This window comes from Cotesia glomerata, linkage group LG5 (assembly GCF_020080835.1).
Source record: "Cotesia glomerata isolate CgM1 linkage group LG5, MPM_Cglom_v2.3, whole genome shotgun sequence".
NCBI classification, from domain to species: Eukaryota; Metazoa; Arthropoda; class Insecta; order Hymenoptera; family Braconidae; genus Cotesia; species Cotesia glomerata.
Genome location: NC_058162.1, coordinates 19,135,812 through 19,160,867, shown reverse-complemented (window position 1 = coordinate 19,160,867; position 25,056 = coordinate 19,135,812). Strand labels below are relative to the sequence as shown.

General features: G+C 31.1%; 1 protein-coding gene across 4 annotated transcripts in view; it reads right to left on the bottom strand.

Moving 5' to 3' along the window:
* The window catches only part of LOC123266303 (protein unc-13 homolog 4B), a 118,621-nt gene that overhangs the window by 89,802 nt on the left and 3,763 nt on the right, over window positions 1-25,056 (bottom strand). For 3 of the 4 annotated variants that reach the window (XM_044730478.1, XM_044730480.1, XR_006509749.1), the window contains exon 1: window positions 22,981-23,450. The exons of the other annotated variant lie outside the window; for it this stretch is intronic. In XM_044730478.1, coding sequence (XP_044586413.1) covers window positions 22,981-23,435 — 455 coding nt within the window. In that variant the 5' untranslated portion in view covers window positions 23,436-23,450. Of the gene's footprint in view, window positions 1-22,980; window positions 23,451-25,056 lie in introns of those variants that run through there. 4 annotated transcript variants of the gene reach the window in all.

The following is a 25,056-nucleotide window of genomic DNA, read 5'->3' as shown; positions in this document are numbered from 1 at the left end:
AACTAAAATTAATTTATTATAGCCAACAGGCCTATAATAAATTAGTAATAAATTCTCTACCAATAAATTAACGATTAATCAATTAAATTTAATTTTCAATATAAAAGTTCAGCGACAAAACTAACTAATTAACCTTGACAATAAATACTAAAGTACGAAACTCACTGACATAAAATGGCCGCTCAGGAATTAAAATTTAATTATTTTAGCCTCCTAATTAATTCACCAAAGATTACCAAAGATTACTTCCAAACTCAAATCTTATCCTCGATAAATTTATCCTAGAAATTTCAGCAAATAAATATCTCAAATAAAACAAAGACCGTCAGCCAAATGGCCTAACGACAAGTAATTTTATATAGAAATTCCGAGACAATAAAATTCAATCGCTTCGTTCCACTCGTGAAGCCTTCAGAAATCAAATACTTACTTATCTCAGAGAATATCCCACGCTGGACCAACAGTTGTACCCGTACTTGCAGAATTTCACGTGAAGAAAACCAAAAAAAGATCACTTGACACAACAACCGGCGTTTTTATAACCTCCTCGCCGGCTCTAGAACTTCCCTCTTGTTCGCTCCCGCACTTCATTTTCCGGGGACAGCGGTGAGGACTCAGCGATGTATACGACCCGGTGACGAGTCGTACAACTACTTCATCGCGCTCCGAAGGTAAAGAGTAGCTCCTACTCACCGCGACACGATTATCAAAAAATTAAGTCCCGCGGGAATTCAAATTCCCTGTCACAAACCAGTTCGCGCTCTAAGATTTTCCAAAGAGCTCAATAAACTGCGTTGAATGCCACAAACCGCGAGAAAATCGGACCTGTGCAAATTTAGCACCTCATCCAAGGATTCGCGAAGTAAAAATGACCTTAATCGATAGGTCTACGTTAGGTCCGGATAGGTCCACCAAAATTTTCGTTAGGTCCCTCATAGTTTTTTTACAAAAAATTTTTTTAATTTTTACTAAAAAAAAAAAAAAATAGCACCTCATTCTATGAAAAGCTGGTTAATTTTATCAAAATCGAATTCTTTATCGTTAGATCTGTATTGGTCTATGTTTTTTTTTATATTAATGATTTTATTGTCGTTATTAATAATTATAAATTAATTAAAATCCGCGCATGCGCATAATGCATCTAATGCGACGGGAAATTCAAAGTATAACCGTTTTGATTTTTAGACTTTTAATAATTCAATAATTACTCAACTAACATCTGTATTTGCTGATAGTATTAATTAATTATTAACAATAAAATATACAAATAGTTTTTTCTCTACTTATTTGAGAAGCATTGAACTTTTCTTATGATATTTGCTTTCAATGAATTACTTACTTCTTACTCATTCAGTTTCTATGCAAGATATATTAATTAATTCTACTTATTTATTTTTAATTAATTAAAATTTTAATATGTCATATATACAATACAAATGATCGTATTTTAAATTTTAAAAAAGGCATTTTTTCGATATTCAATTATCTAATGGTGCCTATTTTTTTTTTTTTTTTTTTTCAATTGTTAGCTTCTTTTACAAATAATCACAAAAATAAAATTTTTTATTTTTTTACCTCGTCATATAAACTTGAATACTATTTTTCTCCTCGACGGAGGCGGAAAGCGGCATTTTCATTTAGCGCAGCGGGCGGAAAATTGACGCTTTCCGCTCGGAGGGGAGAAAAATTATTTGATCAACAAAAACCAACGTGTCATACTTTATTTTTTTATTATCTAAATGTGATCAGTTTTATTTTTTTTTATTCGTAATTAGTTTGTTTATATGACAAGTTAATTATAAAAATAATAAATACTTATATCATTATTAGAAAATTAATTAATTTATTTAGTTTTCGTATTTTTCTAATGATTGAAGATTTGAATCGACTGTGTTTCGCGCGCGTTAACCCAAATAGCCAATCAATGAGTAAGGAATTCAAATAAAACCAATAAAAAATAGAAAATTATAGTTTTCAAAATTTGATACTTTATTAACTTAATTTTAAAATTGGTAACATTTTTTTTTAATACAAATTTGTATCAGCTTGCTTACTTTTGGCTAATAACTCACTTCTTCCAAGCATGAAATATAAATTGAAATGATTTGATTAGTGTTACTATCTGTATCTAATTAAAAAAATTAGGAAAACGGTTGACCCTAAAGGCCATCCCTGCAACTTCCCGCTAATTCCATACTTAAGCGCTAATAATCAACGAATATAAACTTTATATGAAAAAATTTTGACTGATTTAATATATAAAAAATACTTACACTACTCTTGGCGTTATTGACATATTTATTATTTTTTATTTAATCTTAATTATTTTATTTATTGGTTACAAATAAGCCAAAACACGTGGTCATTAACTTTAAACTACTTACATATGTAATGATGTTATATAAGATCATTACTGTTCATTAAGCAGTAACAGAGTCTACAAGCTGTAGCATAAAGGTTTCAACATTGTAAACTCAAATAATTATTTTTACTACTGATATGTCGGCAAAACATGTCAGTTGACGTTTTAGGCGAAATAAGAAAAAAATTAAAATAACGTAAATATTATTTAAATATATTATTAGTAAACAATATAAAATATATCAAAATTGCATGTGGATACTCAAATCGACCCGAGTCGAAATTTTTTCGCTTAAAACCCATTTTAACCTGGGATAGTCTAATTCAGGGTGAAACAGAATGAAATAGGTTTTAAGAAATAAGGAACTGCATTGATACTAAACCCCGTTTCACTCTGGTAACGTCTACTTAAGTCCGTTTTCAGACGAGTTAGGTTGAAGAAGGTTCTTAATAAAACTCTGTTTCACTCTTTTAGCGCCTAGCTGGGATTGCACGATGTATACGATATTTTGTTTCTCAGACGAAAAAGTGTCAGGCAGGGGTTTTATTAAAACCTATTTCAACCTAGTTCAACCTTAATAGCCTAAACTGGTTATATTCATAGTAAAAAGAAAAAATTATCATTTAACTGTTGGTTACTTCATGTTATTATTTGCATGACTGTTAAGGTAATGATAACTATTAGTGACGTTAATTTATAATTATACAAGAATAATGATATCGAAATGAAGACAGAAGAAACGACGAAGAAAACACAAATTTCTGTTGAAAAAAACTCAGCTTTACTGGGATTCGAAATCGAGACCTCACGATTACGAAGCAAGACTGGATCCCCTCTGCTACTCGAAGACTAGTCATACAGTAGAAATATTTGTTTCCATTTAAGCTACAACTGACAAAATTAAAATTAACTCATGTGATTAAATATTATTATTATTTCTTATGTCATGGTAAATATTACTGTGATTATTATTATTAATTTTACAACGCTGCTTACAAAGTGCTTAAAAAATTTCATCGCGAAAATTGCCTAAATTTTTAACTTCCCACTAAGAAAATTGAAAATTTTCAAAAGTTGAGGAAGTTATTGGTTTTACCGTTTTTCGAAAATCAAGTTTTCAACGGATGTTGACGTTTTGAGGTCCTAGGAAGCTTCCCCGATTGTTTCCGCGATGGTGTCCGTTTGTCTGTATGTATGTATGTAAGTATGCATGTAAGTATGTATGTGTGTGTATGTGTGTATCGCGATTGGCGTTATTCAAAAGGGCTTGATCAAACTTAGATTTTGAATATAATTGGGACCGATTCGAACCGGTAGATCTTGAGAAATTTAAAAAAAACTACAAAAAAATTTTTTTCAAATGTGTTTTTTTTTTAATAACTTTGAAACGGCTCCATCGATCGATTTCAAAAACTATTCAGCTGTTAACATTAAAAAACCACGTCGATCGCCGCCAACCCGGTCAAAATCGGTTAATTCGTTCGTGAGTTATCGTTGTCGAAAGAAAACCGAAAAAAATGTTTTTTCGGAATTACTTCGAAATTTTTCGTTTAATCAATTTAAACTTAAAGATCGCTTTATGGGGCTTCAAAAGCTGCGACACAAAAATTATATTTTTGAGCTCTTCGAGTTCAAAATGTGAAAAACTGTGCTATTTGTTCATTCTTTAAATTTTTAATTTGGCAAACTATTCTTTTAGCAATTAGGTCAAATTTTTAAGTAGGAAAACTTGATCTTTCGTATATTTTTAAATTATTCTTGCACAAACCATAATTTTTATTTAAAGCACGAAAAATATATACACATGAATAGTTAAATAGTTAAAATATCTGAAAATTATTTCGAAAAAATTCTGGAAGAAATTATTTTTGAAATTTTTATAAGGTATAATTTTGTAACATATCGTTCGATTTTGATTTTTAAAACGGTATTCAAAGTAGTTTTTAGAGTAGTAATGAAAAAAAAATCTGTATATACGGGTTTATGTTGAAAGGTTAAAGAAGCCCGGTAATTATTTTCGAAAAATATCAAAAAAATTTTTTTGTAAATTTTCAACCAGCTGTAACTTTTGGACGCGTCGATCGATTTTAATTTTCCAAATGGTTTTCAACACAGTTTTTAAAGCGAAAAAAGTGGATGTCCGGGCAAATATCGTTTGGTTAAGAAATTTAAATGTTATGTCGAAAAAATACTGAGAAAAAAAATTTTGTGAATTTTTAAACAAATATAATTTTTGAACGCGTCGTTCGATTTTAATTTTTAAAAAAGCATTCGACGCAGTTTATTAAGCATAAAAAATTTATAAATGGTTTTATTGTGATTTTTTCGCACGTTTTACTGTAATACATTTTCAAAATAATGATAATAATTTTATTACTCTTATTTATTTTGAAAAATGTATAAAGTTTTAATCTCTGTTTCACCCTAGGAAGCCTACGCGATAAAATTCTCATTAAACCCCAGCTCACTCTTCTACGACCTGAATTTAGACGAATAAGGTTTAAACAGAGTTTTAAAATTTGAACTAAACCCCAACTCAATACTCCTCACCCTGATGCAAGACGATTTAGGTTGAAACAGAATCTTAAAATTTAAACTAAACCCCAACTCACTATTCCTCACCCTGATATAAGACGAGTTAGGTTGAAAAAGGTTCTTAAATTAGAGCGGCATATGTCTACATTAAAGGAATCAGGCTCTACTAGGTTGAACTGGGGTTTTAAAATTTCGACTCGGGGAAGCTCTTTATGAGTGTATTATATCAGGATGAGTTTATATTTTTAAAAATGTAAATAAATAAGAAATTACCTTGTATCTTGCAAACTATGGACATTTTTAAAGGTATAAGCTCATTTAAGTGCTATTAATTAATCATTTAGAAAGCAGTTCATGAATTAATATATTTTTCTATTGAATTATTAAAAGTCGAAAAATCAAAACGGGTATACATTAAATTGTGCGCCGTATTAGATGCGATGTGCGTATGCGCAGATTTTAATTAATTTATAATTATTAATAACGACAATAAAATCATTAATATAAAAAAAAAACATAGACCAATACAGACCTTACGATAAAGAATGCGATTTTGATAAAATTAGCCAGCTTTTCATAGAATGAGGTGCTATTTTTTTTTTTTTTTAGTAAAAATTAAAAAAATTTTTTGTAAAAAAGCTATGAGGGACCTAACGAAAATTTTGGTGGACCTATCCGGACCTAACGTAGACCTATCGATTAAGGTCATTTTTACTTCGCGAATCCTTGGATGAGGTGCTAAATTTGCACAGGTGAAAATCGGTTCATTTATTTAAAAGTTATTTTAATTTAAAAACTCAAATAATAGTGTTCTACGAAACTTCCATCAGACTTTTGAGCTCGAAGAGCTCAAAAATAAAGTAAGTGAAATATTGAGCGCTTAGATATGGAATAAGCGGAAAGTTGCAGGGATGGCCTTTAGTCAACCGTTTTCCTAATTTTTTTACGTATATAGTAATAATCATTAATTTTTATTCTGAAATAAAAGTCACTCAAATGTCAAGATAAAAATTTTTGTAATAATAAATTACCATAAATATGTAATTGAATAGGTAATTTTCCTTGAAATTTAAAACATCACTTTGGTTTCTATAAAAGTAAGGCTAACAAAAAACAAACTCTTTTTTGATGATGATAACATCCTCATTGTCATCACTTATGACTCATTATCATAATTTAATGTATTTTAAGAATTAGAGCATAGCACCTGAGTCAAAGAAATAGGCCGTTGAGAATCTACCTCTGTTATTACAAAATATTTAGTGAAATCCTTCGTAAGCTTGTGTTTTTCGTTCTGATCAATTCATGTTCAGTAATAAATCATAGAATTCAAAAAACTGCGTCGAATGTTGCAAGCCGCGTAAAAATCAGTTCATTCATTCAGAGGTTATTGCGGTTTAAAAATTCAAAAAATACTGTTTTATTAAACTGCTAACAGACTTTTGAGCTCAAAGAGCTTAAAAACTTAGAACAGCTAACTTTTTGAGCTCGGAGAGCTCAAAATAACACATAAATTGTTTTTGTTGAGCTCGAAGAGCTCAAAACTGTGATAAGTACAATTTTAAGCGCCGAGTTATGGAATTAGCGGGAAGTTACAGGAATGTAATGGCCTTCAGGGTAATCCGTTTTCCTAATTTTTTCTGCTGAGAGTTAGAGGAATTTTCTGTCTTTTTACCCCTGACAGGCAAACTAGGTAAAAGTACCCATTCCTAAAATTTAATTTTAGTGGAGTTTTACAGACTTAGTTCATATTAAATTTCGTTTTTATATTATTAAATTATTTAAAAATTATATATATCCAACGCAGAATTACTCGAGCTTCAATGTGAAAACAAAAAATTCGGTTGTCTTTATTGGATGCTGAAAAATAAATTGTAATTATTTATTTTGTTCTCGTTGCTGTAAGTTTGTTAAAACGCTAGATTTTGAGAAAAAAATGAGTTTTTAATTTTTCATAAATTGTTCCACTACTTCAAAAAATTCAAAAAAATTCCTGAGTATAGAAGAGTATAAAAGACATTTTCTGACGAATTTTGGTGAGTGACATATTTCAAGAAGACTTAAAAAAAAAAAATATATATATATATATATATAATTTTATTTTCTCCGTTAAAAATCGGTTTTCTGTTTGAGAATCATGACCATATTATTTTTTCATGTTTTGGACTCGTAAGAATTAGGAAAAGAATCATCATCAAATAATTCCGAATTTTACTATAAAAATAAAAATAATTAAAAAAAAAAACAGGTTTTTTTGAAATTCTCAAGTACTGTTTGAGTTAAAGAGCTCAAAATTGTTGTGAATTATTTTCATTCGACACCAAATCGACCTCCTAAGTATAAGTCAAAAAAGCCATGGGGGCAGAATTCCCATATTAATCCGGCTATGTCCTTTCTCGCAATTTATTCGTCAGTAACTTATTATTAAACTTATTTTTTTAATTTATTTGTGTGGTGTGCAGTAAATACCCGAAAAAAAATTCTTCGATATAATCATATATAATTGTATATAATCATATATGATTATATATGGAATCACAAATATAATTATATATAATCATACATGATTATATATGGAATTGTATATGAGGTTATATATAATCATATATAATTATATATGACTATATATGGAGCAATATACAACCATGCCGGATTATATATCGTTCCATATACAATTATATATCTTCTAATTCTAATATATAAAATTCTCGTGTCACAGTTTTCGTTGCCATACTCCTCCGAAACGGCTTGACCGATTTTGATGAAATTTTTTGTGCTTATCCGGTATCTATGAGAATCGGCCAACATCTATTTTTCATCCCCCTAAATGTTAGGGGTAGTCCACCCCTAAATTTTTTTTTTATTTTTTAGACAAAATTTTTAATTTCTATTTTTTTATGATACAACATACAAAAATACATACAATCCTCAATTTTCACCCTTCTACGATCAACCCTTATTTTTTATTAGCCATTTTAGTAATTTAATCATTTTTCCTCTCCGGTCGAAAACTGATCAATCATTTAATTAGTTATCCCCGCCAGATGACTACAGGTGTCACTTCTGACCCAGTAAACAGCACGGAGTAGGGATGAGAACGAAGCCGGTCTCCTTTCTTTCTCACTCCTTACACAGTTGTCGGCCATCATTATTGTTTATGCATCAAGTGTAGTAGTAACGTTGACAATTATTATTTTGCTATCTCAGTGTAACTCTCATATTAACTTTTAATCATTCCTATTTTATCAATAATAATTAAATTATCAATTTTGAGTGTATTTTGCACGATTAGTTAATCAAGTGATTTTATAACCTCAAAAGTACTCAACACGTGACACGAGCTTCCAATAACAACGGATTTTGTGTTGTAAGTATACTTTTTATTATTTATATTGAAAATGTTGTTGATCTTATAAAAATGTAATTTTAATTTAATTTTATTAAAAAAATGTAATTGAACAATTAAGATTTTCATAGTTTCCAAAAAATCAATCATTATGAATCTTTATTTTGAAATGTCAATGGAAATATTGGTTGTATGAAAAAATTATGAGACAATGTGTTCATAAAATTTAATTTTTTACTTTTTTTCGAAAAATTTTTCCATAAAACTTATATTTTTGTTATAATTTCATAAATTAAAACTAATCATTTCAAAACTGCGGCAAAAATCCTAGCCCTAATTATACTTTTAACATTTTTCATCATTAAATAATTTCATTAATTCTATTTATGTATGTTTTGTACAGTGAGCAATGCCAAAAAAACGCAAAGGGGCTGATTTGAGCCGCAGTACAAGTAAAGCTCGAAACTTGCGAAATAGCAGATCCGAAAGAACAGAAGAACAAATCCAGCAACAAAATACTGATGCACGTGTCAGAATGGCGCAATTGCATCAAGAAGAGCCAGAAGATACACGAGCTGAACGCAATGAAGTCAGAAGATTAGAACAACGAAAATCACGCCGTTTTACAGTCAATAGACGAAGAAAAAATGACCAACAACGACAACAGGTACATCGAGCATTTATATCTGATTCATTCCTGCGTCTAGCATTCCAGTATGAGCCCGATATTGAATATTATGCTCATTCAAAAGTGGTAATTGGTGCTATGGACAAGGAATGTCCGCATTGTCATGCTCTAAAATTCAAAAATGAGCCAGCTGGGATGTGTTGCGCGTCAGGAAAAGTGCAACTACCTGAAATTGAAACACCACCTGAACCATTGAACGGTTTGCTTATCGGCACAGATCCAGATTCTAACGTATTCCTGAAGTCCATTCGAACATTCAACTCATGCTTTCAAATGACATCGTTCGTAGCAACAGAAATAGTTCAAATTACTAATGCAAATGGTCAACAATACAATTCTACATTTAAAATCAGAGGCCAAGTTTATCATAAAATAGGCTCATTGCTGCCAATGCCGAACGAACCACATAAATTTTTACAAATCTACTTTATGGGCAGCGAGGACTCCGGAAGCGCATTAGCCAATCGGGTGGATGTACGTTATGGCTACAATAACCTTGATTCATTCTTTGCTAGACGCATCGTCAGCGAGTTGGATGCTCTATTGAATGAGCATAATGAATTGTTGAAAATATTCAAATCCCACATGCACAAATTAGAAAGCGATAATCACGCTATTGTTATTAATCCTGATAAAACACCCTTGGAGAACACATTCGTAGATTCAATGCACCTGTTGCTGACGACGTTGCTGGAATCATGGTTGGCGATCCAGCAGTTGTTCAGTTAGCCGTTCATCTTGAAAATGGTCAGCGTGTATATTTCATGAACGAGACAGCGATTGATCGTGCTATAAATCCACCAAAAACTACACTCACTGAATTTTTTGAATTGTGTAATCGTGCGGATGATTTTGGTGCCTTTGCACGTACTTTACTCTATACACAAGTACCACGCTATTTCACATGGGTTCAAACAAAACAATGGATACCCCGCAAGCAAGGCTTACCAGTTGATGCATGCCCCAATTTATTCAAATCAAACACCTTGGGGCGAGTATTTACAGTGAATCCAAGACAGACTGAGTGTTTTTATCTTCGACTATTGTTGGTTAATCTTACTGGCCCATTGTCATTTCAAGATATACGTAAAGTGAATGGGCAACAGTATACAGCGTATAAAGATGCATGCCTTGCACACGGCTTGCTAGAAGATGACAATCAGTGGAAATGTATGCTTGCTGAAGCAGCATTGAACTGTACAGCAAAACAAATTCGTCTACTATTCGCTATAGTGTTGACTACATGTTTTCCAGCCCGAGCAGAGATATTGTGGGATAATCACAAAGATTCAATGACTGATGATATATTGCATCAACATCGTACACGGTGTAACGATCTAGTGATAACATTCAGCGACGATATGTACAATGAAGCATTGATTGCTATTGAGGATCTTTGCATTATCATTGCCAACTTACCACTCAGTCATTTCGGTATGAATTCGCCAAATCGAGGTGCAACTAATTTAATGAACACTGAAATGAATTGTGAAATGCAGTACAACACTGTAGAAACGGCGGCGATTGTTACTCGCAATGTCCTACTAATGAATGAGGAACAAAGAACCATTTACGACTGCATTATGCTCGCAGTTTCAGCAGGACAAGGTGGGTTCTTCTTTTTAGATGCACCAGGTGGAACTGGCAAGACATTCCTTATTTCTCTAATTCTCGCTAAAATACGATCCAATAATGGCATCGCATTGGCCGTTGCATCATCGGGAATTGCGGCAACTTTATTGGATGGAGTTAGAACAGCTCATTCAGTATTTAAGCTACCACTAAATATTCAAAATAACCCTGACGCAGTGTGCAACATAAAAAAATGATCGTCCATAATCACAGTGCTGAAACAGTGTAAAATTATCATCTGGGATGAATGTACCATGGCACACAAACATTCGCTTGAGGCGTTGAACAGGACATTGAAAGATATTAAAAACAACGACAAACTATTTGGTCGCACTCTGTTAGTCCTTTCAGGTGACTTCAGACAAACACTTCCCGTCATTCCACGTTCAACATACGCTGATGAAATCAACGCCTGCTTAAAATCATTGACATTTTGGCGTAATGTTGAAATACTACAGCTGAAAGTAAATATGCGCGTTCAAATGCTTCAAGATCCATCCGCTGAAACATTCTCAAAACAACTCTTAGATATCGGCGATGGAAAAGTCACTATAGCTGAAACTGGATATATAAAATTAGCGAATGATTTCTGCACAATCATTGATTCGCAAGATGCTCTCATTGAACAAATATTTCCCGATGTACACACGAATTACATAAATCTCGAGTGGCTTGCAGAAAGAGCAATGTTAGCTGCAAAAAATGTGGACGTTGACATTTTAAATCTGAAGATACAACAGTTATTGCCAGGGGACTTGGTATCATATAAATCTATTGATACAGTTTGCGATGACACTGAAGCTGTAAATTTTCCAACAGAGTTTTTGAACTCACTAGATTTGCCAGGCATGCCACCACATAACTTACAATTGAAGGTTGGATCTCCAATTATTTTGCTTCGTAATTTGAACCCGCCACGGCTATGCAACGATACGCGATTAGTCATTAAAAAATTAATGAAAAACCTTATCAAAGGCACCATTTTAAATGGCAAGTTTCGAGGTGAAAATATATTGATACCACGAATACCTATTATACCCACAGATGTGCCAATTTAGTTTAAGCGTTTTTGATTTCCGATTAGATTGGTATTTGCAATGACTATTAATAAATCCCAAGGCCAAACAATGTCTGTTTGTGGCTTAGATTTGAGCACACCATGTTTTTCACACGGACAATTATACGTTGCATGCTCTCGATTGGGTAAACCATCAAGTTTGTTTGTATTAGCTAAAGACGGGCTAACAAAAAATATTGTTCACGCTGCAGCATTAAGAGATTAATATTATGTAATTAATTAATTATATAAATAATTATTACTTTTAATAAATTAAAACAATTAATGTTTCGTGTTTTGTTATTTTTAAACAACATTCCCTCATCGTTCACAGCGATCCAGGCCTTTTTCACTCATATTCCACATCCTTATACACTTCCAGTAAGTTAGTAATTTTTTTTCTACACTAGAAATTCTCTAGAAATTATTCACATGGCAAAACAACGTTTGCCGGGTCAGCTAGTAAGTATATATAATTATATATAATCATACATAATTATATATGACTATATATGGAGCAATATACAGCCAAGCAAGATATAGTTCCATTTATAATTATATATAATCACTAGCAGTTCCCGCCCGCTTCGCTGGGCGAATTGAAAAGGAAATAAATTAAATTTTAAGTTTCAGTTTTATTTATTTTTTTTTCATATTTTCTATATCTCAAATTTCTTTTCTATATCTCATGTGTTTAGAAAATGCAATGCTTTTAATCTGTTACATTTTCGCGATCCCGTAATAAGAACAATTCAACGGTTATGTGATCAGCAAAAATAAAATGTATGTAAAATTCTTAGTCCGTTAACTGAATAGCTATATGTAATGTTAATTTTTGGAAACGTTACAATGACTTTTTTGCCGCTGCCAAAGAGACGATTGTTGTAAGAAAATATCACTATTAAGTGAGAAGAATATTTAAATCCGTTTACCTTGGAGGCCATACCGGTATTTATCTGTTTCTTTTGAGATTCTATCAAATTTTATATTTGTAGGAACTGTATTTGAAGATTATGGATTTTTTGACAATTCACTCTCGTACTCCTATGTGGGGGAGGAACTTCGTAAGATGCTATTCGAGATGATTTTTACATTAATGTAGAATTAATTTATAATTTTAAATAGAAGATTCCAACAAAACTTTGAGTCTATAAAAACTATCGATTGGAAATGAGAAATTTTCATTGTTAACGCCCCCACGATCCCTTTTGGGGTTAGAATTCGAGAAAATCCATTTTCAGCTGAACTTGAATTGGTACACGAAGATCCTTACCAAATTTAGAATCTGCAGCAGTTACAGTTTGGAAATTAAAATTTTAGATTTTAATATCCACCCCCGCAATTCCTATCGCAAGTAGAATTTTTTGAAATCCATTTTGAGATGATCTTTACATGACAAATAAAAGATTTTTACCAAATTTACAGCTTTTAGAAGCTATATTTTGGAAATTAAGATTTTTTTTTTGTCAACACCCACCCTCGCAATCCTCATTGGGGGTGATTCGTCGTAAAATCCGCTCTTAGATTATTTCTACACCACATGTAGAAGATTTTTACCAAATTTGGAGTCTATAAGAGCTATATTTTACAAACGGGAAATTTTCATTATCAACGCCCCCGCAATCCCTTAAGGGGGTATTCTAGTCTAGAATTTTGAAAAAAATGAAAAATTTTTTTTTTCATAATTCGATAGTTTAGATATTCAAATATATCTCCCTGAAAGGATTTTTCAAAATTCAAATTATTTTCAAAGTTACAGCCGTTTTAGTGTCGTGGCAACTAGACCGGGTTGAGCGGACGACTGCAACAATAGACTACGGGCGGTCCGGGCTACCTGAGTATGAATAGCTTTCTTTCTTTCTTGTCATATACTTTTAGTTTACTATATCAATAGTTTATTATATCAATAGTTTACTATATCAAAAACGTATGGGATTGCGTCTCCGGAAGACAAAAAAAGAAAATAGTGGAATTGGTGATAAGGGTGCTGGTAAATTGACTGATAAAGTAATCACTCAGTTGTCTGCGTACTACGGATTAGCTATCCGTCGTCATCCTGAATCCGTTGAAGATATGAAACGAGAAATATGGGCCACGTACTTGCATAAAATTTCAACTGATAAGAAGCCTCAGCACATGAATTGCCCTCCTGGACCAGACAGCTGGTGCAAGTGGCAGAAAGCAGCGGCCGAAGGAACTGAGGATGACTTTCACCATGAAAATCGACCTCTAACTGATAAGGTTTTAAAAGTTATGAAACCTATTTACGAATGTTTATCAGATGATTCTTTATTAGAACGTTGCTTGGGCAGTGAAACTCAAAATAACAACGAGTCACTTAACTCTTTAATATGGACATTTGCACCCAAACATATCCATGCCGGGTCCCAGACAATTGAGATTGCTAATTGTTTAGCAGTTTGCATTTTCAATGAAGGCTTTTATCGTATTTTACAAATAATGAGTCTAATGGGAATAAAAATAGGTCTGGAATCTCATGGGTTTGCTGTTAGGCGCAACGCAGTAAGGATTGAACGGTCTGAGGTTCGAGCTTCAGATGCTTCAAAAGAGAAAAGAACTGCTCGTTATACAGAGAGAAATGCTGAAAACAGTCAATATGAAGTAGAGGAAGGCCCAATGTATGAAGCTGAGATGGCTGATTAAGAGAATGTAAGTTATACATACTATTTTATCAGTTACGCTGCCTGAAACTGAACGTTAAACTTTAAACGCGTTTTTCTCGAAACTACTTTTTTCGATACGGTGATGCAGATATCTTAGGTTCTAATCAGCCGATTTACTTGAAATTTAGCATGAATATTCTTCAATTATCTCGCTTTCACACTGATCAATAAAAATTAAAAATTTCAAATTTGTAATATGTATTTTTAAAAAATTGGAGGAAGTTGAAAAATGAGTAAAAAAATCGACTTCTATTTTTAAACAGCCGCCATTTTATGAAAAAAATTTTTTTTTCAAGTTTTGTTGGCTTGTGCGACAATGACATTTGTACTGATCAATAATTTGGCATTGTTTTTTTTTTTTTTCAGATGGATACAAAGGGAGAAATCCTTTTCTCGAGGACACGGCCTTTTTTTTTTACTCTACTTCAAGGACTTATATCTTTTTGAAAATTTATTTTTTTTTTGAAATGTATTTTTTTGTATAACTGAACTGGACATCATACACGAAGATTCTCACCGAATTTGGAGTCTGTAGAAGTTAGGATACCTCACTCCTGTGAGGTATCTTAAAATTCGTTCGTATATTATTTCTACATCTCTTTGCGAAAATTCCTTCAAAATTTGGAGTCTGTAGGAGCTATAGCTTGAAAATTTAAAATTTTCATTATTAGTACCCACCCCCGCAACCCTCTCTGGGGTGAGATATCGTAATATTTGCTTATAGATTATTTTTCTACATCTCTTACAGAAGATTCCTTTCAAATTTGGAGTCGATAGGAGCTATAGTTTAAAAACGGAAATTTTTCATTGTTAATACCCTCGCACCCCCCTTGTGGGTGGAATTTCATAAAATCCGTTCTTAGCTGACCTCAACCCAGCGAAAGGAATATTCCCACCAAATTTCGAGTCTCTAGGTCTTATAGTTCCAGAGATATCGTGATGAGTGACTATGTATGTAGAAAGTCTCCTATATAAATATAAGAAGAAGATGATTTTATTTTGGTATTTCAACTTTATAGTTAATCTATATTTCAATCTATAACTCAAGTAAATACTTTTATTTTCTTAGTTTCAACTCATTGCATCTAGCAGATACTTATCAAATTTGGAGCTTATAGGAGCTACAAAACAGAAATTTGAAATTTTCATTGTTAAGACCCACCCTCGCAACCCCCTGTGCGGAAGGATATCGTAAAATTTCTTCATTAATTATTTTGACATCACTTACAAAAAGTTCGAACAAAATTAAGTCTGTAGGAGCTATAGCTTGGAAATTTTTAATTTTCATTGTTAACGCCCACCCCTGCAATCCATATTGGGAGTAGATTGTCATAAAATCCGCTCGTAGATCATTTCTACATCACATATAGGAGATTCCTACTAAAATTGGAGTCGATAGGAGCTATAGTTTAAAAATGGGAATTTTTCATTGTTAACACCCCTGCAACCCCCCTTGTGGGTGGAATTTCGTAAAATCCGTTCTTAGCTGACCTCTACTCGGCGAAAGGAATATTCCTACAAAATTTCAAGTCTCTACGCCTTAAGGTTCCAGAAATATCGTGATGAGTTAATGTATAGGTGGAAATCTCTTATATATATATATATATAATATATAGATTAAAATAAAATATATAATCAACGTGAATATATTAATTATACTAACTTTTATAAGTTGGAGGCCCTCTTCTTCATTCAACTAACTAACGAATACTAAACGTATCATAACCAATACTAAACAAAACACAATAGATTAAATGACAGACAGATTCTTTTTTGTTTTTAAACAAAAGATAGCGTAAATAAATGACATCTTTACATAACCTATAAGAGATGAATAATTTTTAAACAAAAGATAGTAGCGTAAATAAATGCCATATTTACATAACCTAGAAATGAATTAACAAAACCGTTGCTATAGACAATAATTCATGTCACAACCTTGTGGATGCGTGGGTAGATGCGTGGGAGTGCGTGGGTGGATGTGTGGGAGTGCGTGGGAGGGTGTGTAGAAACGCGTTTATAAGCATTGAAGTGACATTAGATATTTTGCGGGTCTTTATGCGCTCGAATATGAAGAAGAAGTGATGTTCATTTGTTTTAGTAGCAGAAACAAATGACTATCCACATAAATTTGAAAGAAAATGGTAAAGGGTTGATGGAATTCAAAAAATGAATTGCCTGAAACCTTCTGCAATTAATTCCGCGTCAAATGGTCATGGTCTCATGCCGATCAGTCCAGTAGTTTTCAAGTTTATCGGTAATAAAAAAAAAAGTTGCTTATATATATATAGATACATGATTATATATGGAATTGTATATGAGGTCATATATAATCATATGTAATTATAAATGACTATATATGGAGCAATATACAGCCATGCAAGATTATACATAGTCCCTTATATAATTATATATAAGTATATTTAATTATATATGCTTATATATATAATTAACATATATAAAAATTTTTTCTTTGAAAAAAATTTTTTTTTTGGTAATCACAAAACGTGTAAAATGATGTTTATAATTACGTTTAAATAATTCTGAAATACAAAATTTGTTACATTTCCTATGAGATGTTTTGGTCTGCTCTGCTACTCTCTAATAGTAAAATCATTATTTATTTTATTATTTAAATAAGTCTTATATTATAATGAGATTTGGTAAAATAAATAAATTATGAATTATGACTATCCAAATATATTATAAAATCAATTTTTATATTATATTTATGATAAACTCATATGAAACATTATGTAGATCATAGAATCATTATCATCTACGACAGCAGCATAGCAGTCAGAAACTTCAAGACGCACGGAGATCACCAAAGTTAAGCAGCATTGAGCAGGGTTAATAGTTGGATGGGTGACTGCTGGTATTATAGCCGTAAAATTATATCTAGATATTTTTTTTTGCATTTTAATTGGTTACAGAGAATTGCGTAGAACCGTATTAAATACTCTATCCATAAAATTAACCCAATAATCAATTAGATGTAATAAATATATAATTAAATATTATTATATATAATTATACATAAATATATATGATTAGATATGATTATATTTGGCCATTTTTCATATATAATCATATATAACCAATTTATATATAATTATATATAAATATTTTTTCTTGGGTAATTACTTTTTTTTTCTATTGACGTTCGATGAAAATTTGTTGAAGAAATGAAAATAGTATCAAGGTTAATGGTAAAAACTTGTAAATTTAAACTGTACTCTAATTAATTTACGCAAAACTCCAGCGTCTAAGGCATGCACGTTTGGATTTACCAAACTTCTTTCTATTTCTCATATATCTATATCTTTTTCAAGTATAGTATTTCAGAAAAATAATGAAAGGAAAATAAATTATATTTCTTCAAATATAAAAGAAAAAACTGCCCTGAAATATTATTTTTGGCGTGGAATATTCATGTCGTGAGATTTTTTTTTGTTTTTTTTCATTTCATTGGCATTTACTCTAACAGATATTAATTACTAGGACTTTTCGACCAGAGAACCAGAAAACCAATCGCAAGTTAATTGAATTATCAATTTTAACAACTGTTACAAATATTTCAAGCATTATTCATGGATATACTTTTACTATAAATTCCATCGTCACCTGCTGGTAGCTCGCTCCTATTAAATCAACATTAAAAGAGTCATAACACTAGAGATTAAGGAATCTAATTCGACATGATTAAAAACAACTTGATATAATTATAACTGATTTGAGTTGAATAATATCGTGTTACCAAAACCATAAGGGCGTATAAAAAAATTTTTTTTTTTGCTCCAATCACTGTAAAAATATTGAAAACATTAACATCTATGAAAAAAACGAAAAAAAAATTTTTTTTTGTTATACGCCCTTATGGTTTTAAGAAAACATTTTTCTAAAACCATAAGGGCGTATCCTATTTTTTCGGTTTATTATCAATTATAGGTCGGAGTAAGAAAAAAAAATTGCAAAGGTAATAAAAATTATCACTTCACAATTTAATTTATGTCAACAAATATTTATTTAAATGAAAAAACGAATAAAAAATTAAGAAAAAATAAATTCATCAGGGTATTAGTCCAATGTCATCTCCATCGATAGAATCATCTGTGTCTAAGATTAAAAAAAAAAAAAAAAAGATTTTTTAATTTTTTTTGTAAAGGAGATATTATGGCAAAGAAAGACACCAATAGGTTATGGCTATTGGTTTCTTTCTCACGCACTAGTGCTGCCCCTCTTTGCAGACTATCGCTCACTTACTTCCACTCACGTAAAATATCGTAAGTCGCTAACTTCAAATATTTTTTTTTTAAGCCTCGGTCGAAAGTACGCATCTTTTGCACCTATTTCAAGGCAGAAAGTTAAAGATTCGTGCATTGGTAAAGCTACACATTCACCGTCTACAACAGCGGGAGCATAAAATGCTTTCGTTACTGTGACTGACATTAGTCATTTGTTACTAACTATGTTTTGTTTACGCTGATCATTTACGATTGATGGTATAATACAACTTGGTTATATTTCTAATATTTCTTTCTTCTACTTACATGAAATATTTCATATATAGATAGAGATATAACTGCCGTAAGAGTGAGTAGATCATCTGATGTAACTTATAACCAGGTTGTACCGTACTGAGATTCAGTTTGACAGTGACGTGTGTAAAATGGATCAACTTTATTTAATTAATGCATTATTTAGAAAAATGTACGCAGTAACAACAATTTAATTTGATTTTTATTAATTATTGTTAATTTTCAGATAATATGTTTGTTTTTTTTTATTTTTAACCGAGAATAATCTTTATTATGTTTGTTGAATTCAAGAAATTTCAGTTTTATTTCATCTAAAAATTTTTCAAAAAAAATGTTTGTTAATTATTTTTTATTTGATTTTACATTAATTTTTTTTTATTTGATGCCTGCCCCCCCCCCCTCCCCCCGACGGGCAGCACTCGCTTCGCTCGTGCCGCAAATGTCGGGGGCAGGTATCAATTTTTTTTCGATGCAGTACATTAAATATTTTACGTACTTTCGACCGGCTATAAAGAAAAATAGTATACACTAGACGGGCAGAAGTTTGAGAGCTCTGAACTGCGCGCCGTGATGCCCTCGGCTACGCCTCGGGCATCATGGCGCGCAGTGCAGAAATCTCACTTTCTGCCCTAATAGTGTAATATACAATACTATTTATAAAGAAATGAATACCGTTTGTTGATATTATTTTTGATAGAAAATACTTGTTATAACTTCAATTAAATATTCTCAGTTTTTCAAAAAAATTCTAAGAAAAGTTTGGTTGTTATTCAATAAAATGTTCATTCCAACTACGGTCAGGATAGGGAATATATGTTAGATGTACGATTTTTAATTGCTAATATTTCGAAAATTACCACCGCAAGGACTATTAAAAAAAATTTATTCGTATAGAGGACACTTAGAAGTACGCGTATTCAAAAATTGAGGAATATTGTAAGAAAAGTGATTTTTCACAATATCTCCTTAATATAACTTGATAATAATAAAAAAATTCATAAACTATGATCATGGTTGAAAAATAAACTTTGATAATGTCGATGATACTTTGTCGGACGGTGGTTAGGTCATCAAAGTTGCTTCAAGATATTGGTATTAAAGAATCATAACCATTCTCAGGAACGAAGTTCTTTTTGAATGACTTTTTTAAAATTACAGTTTTAAATTGCTTGCAAAACTCTTTTGCTAATTGTAAATACATCTAAAGTAAAAAAACCAATTTAGAAACACTTTGAGGCTAAATTTATTAACTTGATGACATACCGCTTGTTTTCACGTTGTTATGAATGTATTTTTTCTTAATTTTTCATTCGTTTTTTTACTTAAATAAATATTTATTAACATAAATTAAATTGAGAAATGATAATTTCTATTACCTTTGCAATTTTTTTTTCTTACTCCGACCTATAATTGATAATAAACCGAAAAAATAGGATACGCCCTTATGGTTTTAGAAAAATGTTTTCCTAAAACCATAAGGGCGATAACAAAAAAAAATTTTTTTTTCGTTTTTTCAAAATATGTTAATATTTTCAACATTTTTACATAGATTGGAGCAAAAAAGATTTTTTTATACGCCCTTATGGTTCTGCAGAACCATATTTTGAGATACGCCCTTATGATTTTAGTAACGCGATATATAGACATTAGGGTGTGCCAAAAAAATCGGATATTTTTTTTTTTTCACTTTCCGCTTAAAATATCGTAGAAGATGTCGAAACAAAAGGCCTGTCTAAAGGAGAGTTCTTAATTTTAATTTTAAGAGGTCCTCCATCGATTCTGAAGATTTTCCCATTTAAATAACACAGGAAAAATTTTTTTTTTTCATTTTTACTGCCGCAACGTCTGAAGATTTCATTTTTCCATCAAATAAACTATTAGACCTCATTTAGGATTAGATTTTGAACAAAAAATTTCATTGGGTCATATTGCTACCATCGAAGCCTGACTTTTTATAAAGCTTTACAGTATCAATTTTCCCCAAATTTCGTATTTTTCGTAATTTTTAGCTAAATTATCCAAGATAGAACAAAAAGTCAAATAACAATTTTGTAGTCCATTTGACGCACTACAAAATACAATCAGATAAATTTTTTGTATCATCAATATTTTCAATGTTACAGACCAAGAAAATCCTAGTTTTCTAATTTTTAGCTTTGTTCAAGTGAACTATCGATAAAAATACAAAAAATTTGGTTCTTATTTTTTAGTACATCAAATTTGCTACAAAATTGTATAAGAAAGATTCGTTGTCTCCGCATTAGCTCAGAGTAACAAGCCTGATAAGTCATATTTTCATAATTTTTCAACTATATTTTCTAAATTATTAACGATAAATGACAAATTTCAATTAAAAATTTAAAGTATATTTAACTTTCTAAAAAGTTAGCCTAGATTAATTTTTTACATTATATTTGAGTTAAATTTTTTTTTTTAAAATTCTAATCAACGATTGTAGGTCACTGAATGCGAATGGTTAATTAATTCAGTGTCGTTTAATTACAATTAATAAAAAACGAAAACTACAAGACTGTATATCTATATATATCCATGTAAAATTAACATGGATGGTGATATATCTATATCTATAGATATTATGTACATTTTATTCCACCAGAGGCGCTTGTGCAGTACCTTCCTACTACAGCTGTTTTTTCGGCAATTAATTTTGAACGACTTAAGTTTTTTTTTTATATTTCATAATTAAATGAGCATTATGAGTCGTGCACTTTTGGATTTTCCATAGAAATTCTATTTAGTATAGAAGTAGTTATTTCACAAATAAGATGTTTATTTGTTGCCGTAAGATGTACGGCGGAGTTCACGAAATGATCCACCTTTACAAGCATGTGATTGTTGTGCAAACATGCTTGTAAATCTACTTCTGTAGTACGTTTCTGTTTTTCAGAAACTGTACTTTCATAAAATCCCCAGGGGGTAGAAATTCTATTTAGTATAGAAGTAGTTATTTCACAAATAAGATGTTTTTAGAAAATATAGTTGAAAAATTATGAAAATATGACTTATCAGGCTTGTTACTCTGAGCTATTGCGGAGACAACGAAAAATTAGAAAAATAGGATTTTGTTGGTCTGTAACTTTGAAAATGTTGATGATACAAAAAATTTATCCGAATGTTTTTTGTAGTGCGTCAAATGGATTACAAAATTGTCATTTGACTATTTGTTCTATCTTGGATAGTTTGGCTAAAAATTACGAAAAACACAAAATTTCGGGAAAATTGATACTGTGAAGCTTTATAAAAAGTCAGGCTTCGATGGTAGCAATATGACCCAATGAAATTTTTTGTTCAAAATTTAATCCCAAATGAGGTCTAATAGTTTATTTTATGAAAAAATGAAATCTTCAGACGTTGCGGCCGTAAAAATGAAAAAAAAAATTTTTTTCCGTGTTATTTAAATGGGAAAAACTTCAGAATCGATGGAGGACCTCTTAAAATTAAAATTAAGAACTCTCTTTTGGACAGGCCTTTTGTTTCGACATCTTCTACGATATTTTGAGCGGAAAGTGAAAAAAAAAAATATCCGATTTTTTTGGCACACCCTAATAGACATACACTTAGCATATATCATGTACCATTTCATAGATCATGAATCATTTAAAATTAGATTTCTTAATCAGGATCATTACAAAGCACCACGATAAAAATGATTTCTAAATAAAAGTACGGATGTGCTCCCATCTTCAGTTAAGCTATTGCAATATTAGCAGGTACAAAAGTCAAGTTACAAAAGATACGACAATGAAATCACAGAGTGTAAGCCCTCAACGTTCAGGTTGGTTGCACCTAGAGGAAGTCCATTAAAACTATATATGTGTGTAGGGATATATGTATTCAAAGTAGTAGCATGGTTTCACATGGATGCAGATAAGCACGCCGACACGAGTCTCACAACTACTTGCTCAGCACGCACGTGGCTCAAGAGTACAATGTACATGTACAATGAAATTTACCTGAGACTATCGTTTACTCGGATGACTCACCTGTGTCTCCCTACATTTACCTATTCTCGTCCCCACTAGCTGTTTCCGGAGGTCTTTAAACCTAACTATTAACCACGTGTATTTTTACCGAGTGAAAGAATAACAATTCAATAAAACAGAATAAAACTTACCCACTGACAGGAAAAACTTTTGTTCGCAAGCTTTTCAAAACTTCTCGCTTCAACTTCGTATACCATCGACAGTAGCTCACTCTACATGGACTATCAATTGATTTAAATTGAACTTCTGGATTTTGTGCTTCAGCAAATGTCCAGTTTTCACTTCGTGGTGCCTTGCTCTTATCATCCCTTGTCAAAAATATCAATCGAGATGGAGTGTCCGGTTTTATAAAAATCTTATTACCACTTTTTAACGTCTTTCGAGGACGATAAATTGGTGCGCGAATGTCACTACCGATTTCCGTGTCTGTCATTATTGATAGCAACATTTCTTGAGAACGATGATTGATACATTCATGTCTTCTTTGACAAACACTATTAGGATAGTTTCTTGACAACTTTACTCTACTTCGTCTGATTACTTTTTTCCGGATGAATGTGTAATCCGCGGATATTGTTTTAGACATTTTGATTAATTTCTTACATTTTTTGACTGTAAATTTATCGGGAAAGGCTGATGGAGAATGTAGCCTGCGTAGTTGTTGAATAAAGACTAAACCACAAAGTAAATGAGTTGCGGGTGGGGAGTAAAAAAGTTCATCACGGCGTCAGTGACCGGTGTAGTAGGGGTCAGTTCTGAAAGGGCTTCCCACTTTTCCTGTAAATAGTCCTCATATTCATGAGACCATAAAATACTATAAATAAAGCGTAAAAAAGTTTGGTAGATTTAAATGAACATGTTTTAAGCACTTATTTCACGTAAATTAACAAAGTAAAGTTTAAATGTGCAACAAGTTTTCATTAATAACCTCAATACTATTGTTAATTTTGTACAAATTTTATATCTAATAAAGAAATTAATTATATGTACAATTTAATCCTAAAGCCCGTTTAAATGTTTCCGCGAACATTATTTTTTTTCATGCAGATCGAACGCCCTCTTTTGTTCCAATACGAAATTATAAAAAAAGAACCAATCCAAGAATAGAAAATTTTTTCCAGTTGCCAGTCAACGGAAATTATTTATAACTAAAAAAATAATATTAAGCTAAGTTTTCATTTCAAAATTTCCAATCAAGCAGATAAAGAAGTCAAAAAATAAATTGAGATACACAATTGAATTTTCAAAATATTATTGTGTTTACTGTGTGGTTTTGGTATTATTTTTATGTTAGTTATGACTGTCATGCAGGTATGATTTAATGTATTAAAACTTGGGATCTTGATTTCAAGGTGATAATAGAGTATACTTACGAGCTTTTGCGCTTAAAGCATCAAAAAAAAATTGTTCGATAGACAGTAAAAATAATTAAAGGAAACAAATAGTAAGAGTATTATCGTAATTTATTTTCATCAGTTTGTAGATATAATAACTTATGGGAAAAATTAAAGTCAATAAGTGTCGGATCACGTTTTCGTAAATGTTTCTGTGACTTACAATAACGTCAAAGTAGATGCGTGCTCAGACTTAAGAATCATTTGAGAACTGCAGAAAGAAGTTTATCTCACTACCCGAAGATTGCATGGAGGATAACATAACGGAAGTAGAAAATTATGTTCGTGCTGAAAGTAATACTATTTTACAGTAATCGCAGATTAGTAATTAATTTTTATTTTTTTCTTGAAGGAACAAACTAATTATGATACTTGAAGGTTGAAGATACGTATCATGGTTATTTGATATATTAACCGTATAAAACGTATGTGACATGAGTGGGGATAAAATGCGCATACTAAAGAGAGTATTTAATATATTTTGTAATAAGTCATGAGTTCCAGAATTTTTCGTAATCTTCATATGTCAGATTTATGATCACATTTTTGAAACATTAAAGGAATTAGATAGTCACTATTTAAATTTTATCTTCAAGCAAGAAAATTTTTTTCATCAATTATTATTCTTTTATTTAATTTACAATTTAACAGACCATAATTGATCACAAATAGTATTTTGTAAAATAGTTAAATAAAAAAAAAAATGATAATTATTTCGAAATTTTGATTCTTTCTTTTGAGTTTGCAAATTTTTTTAAATTTTAATTTTATTGGAATGAACTGCATATTTCAAAAGACAAAAGATCTATTTCA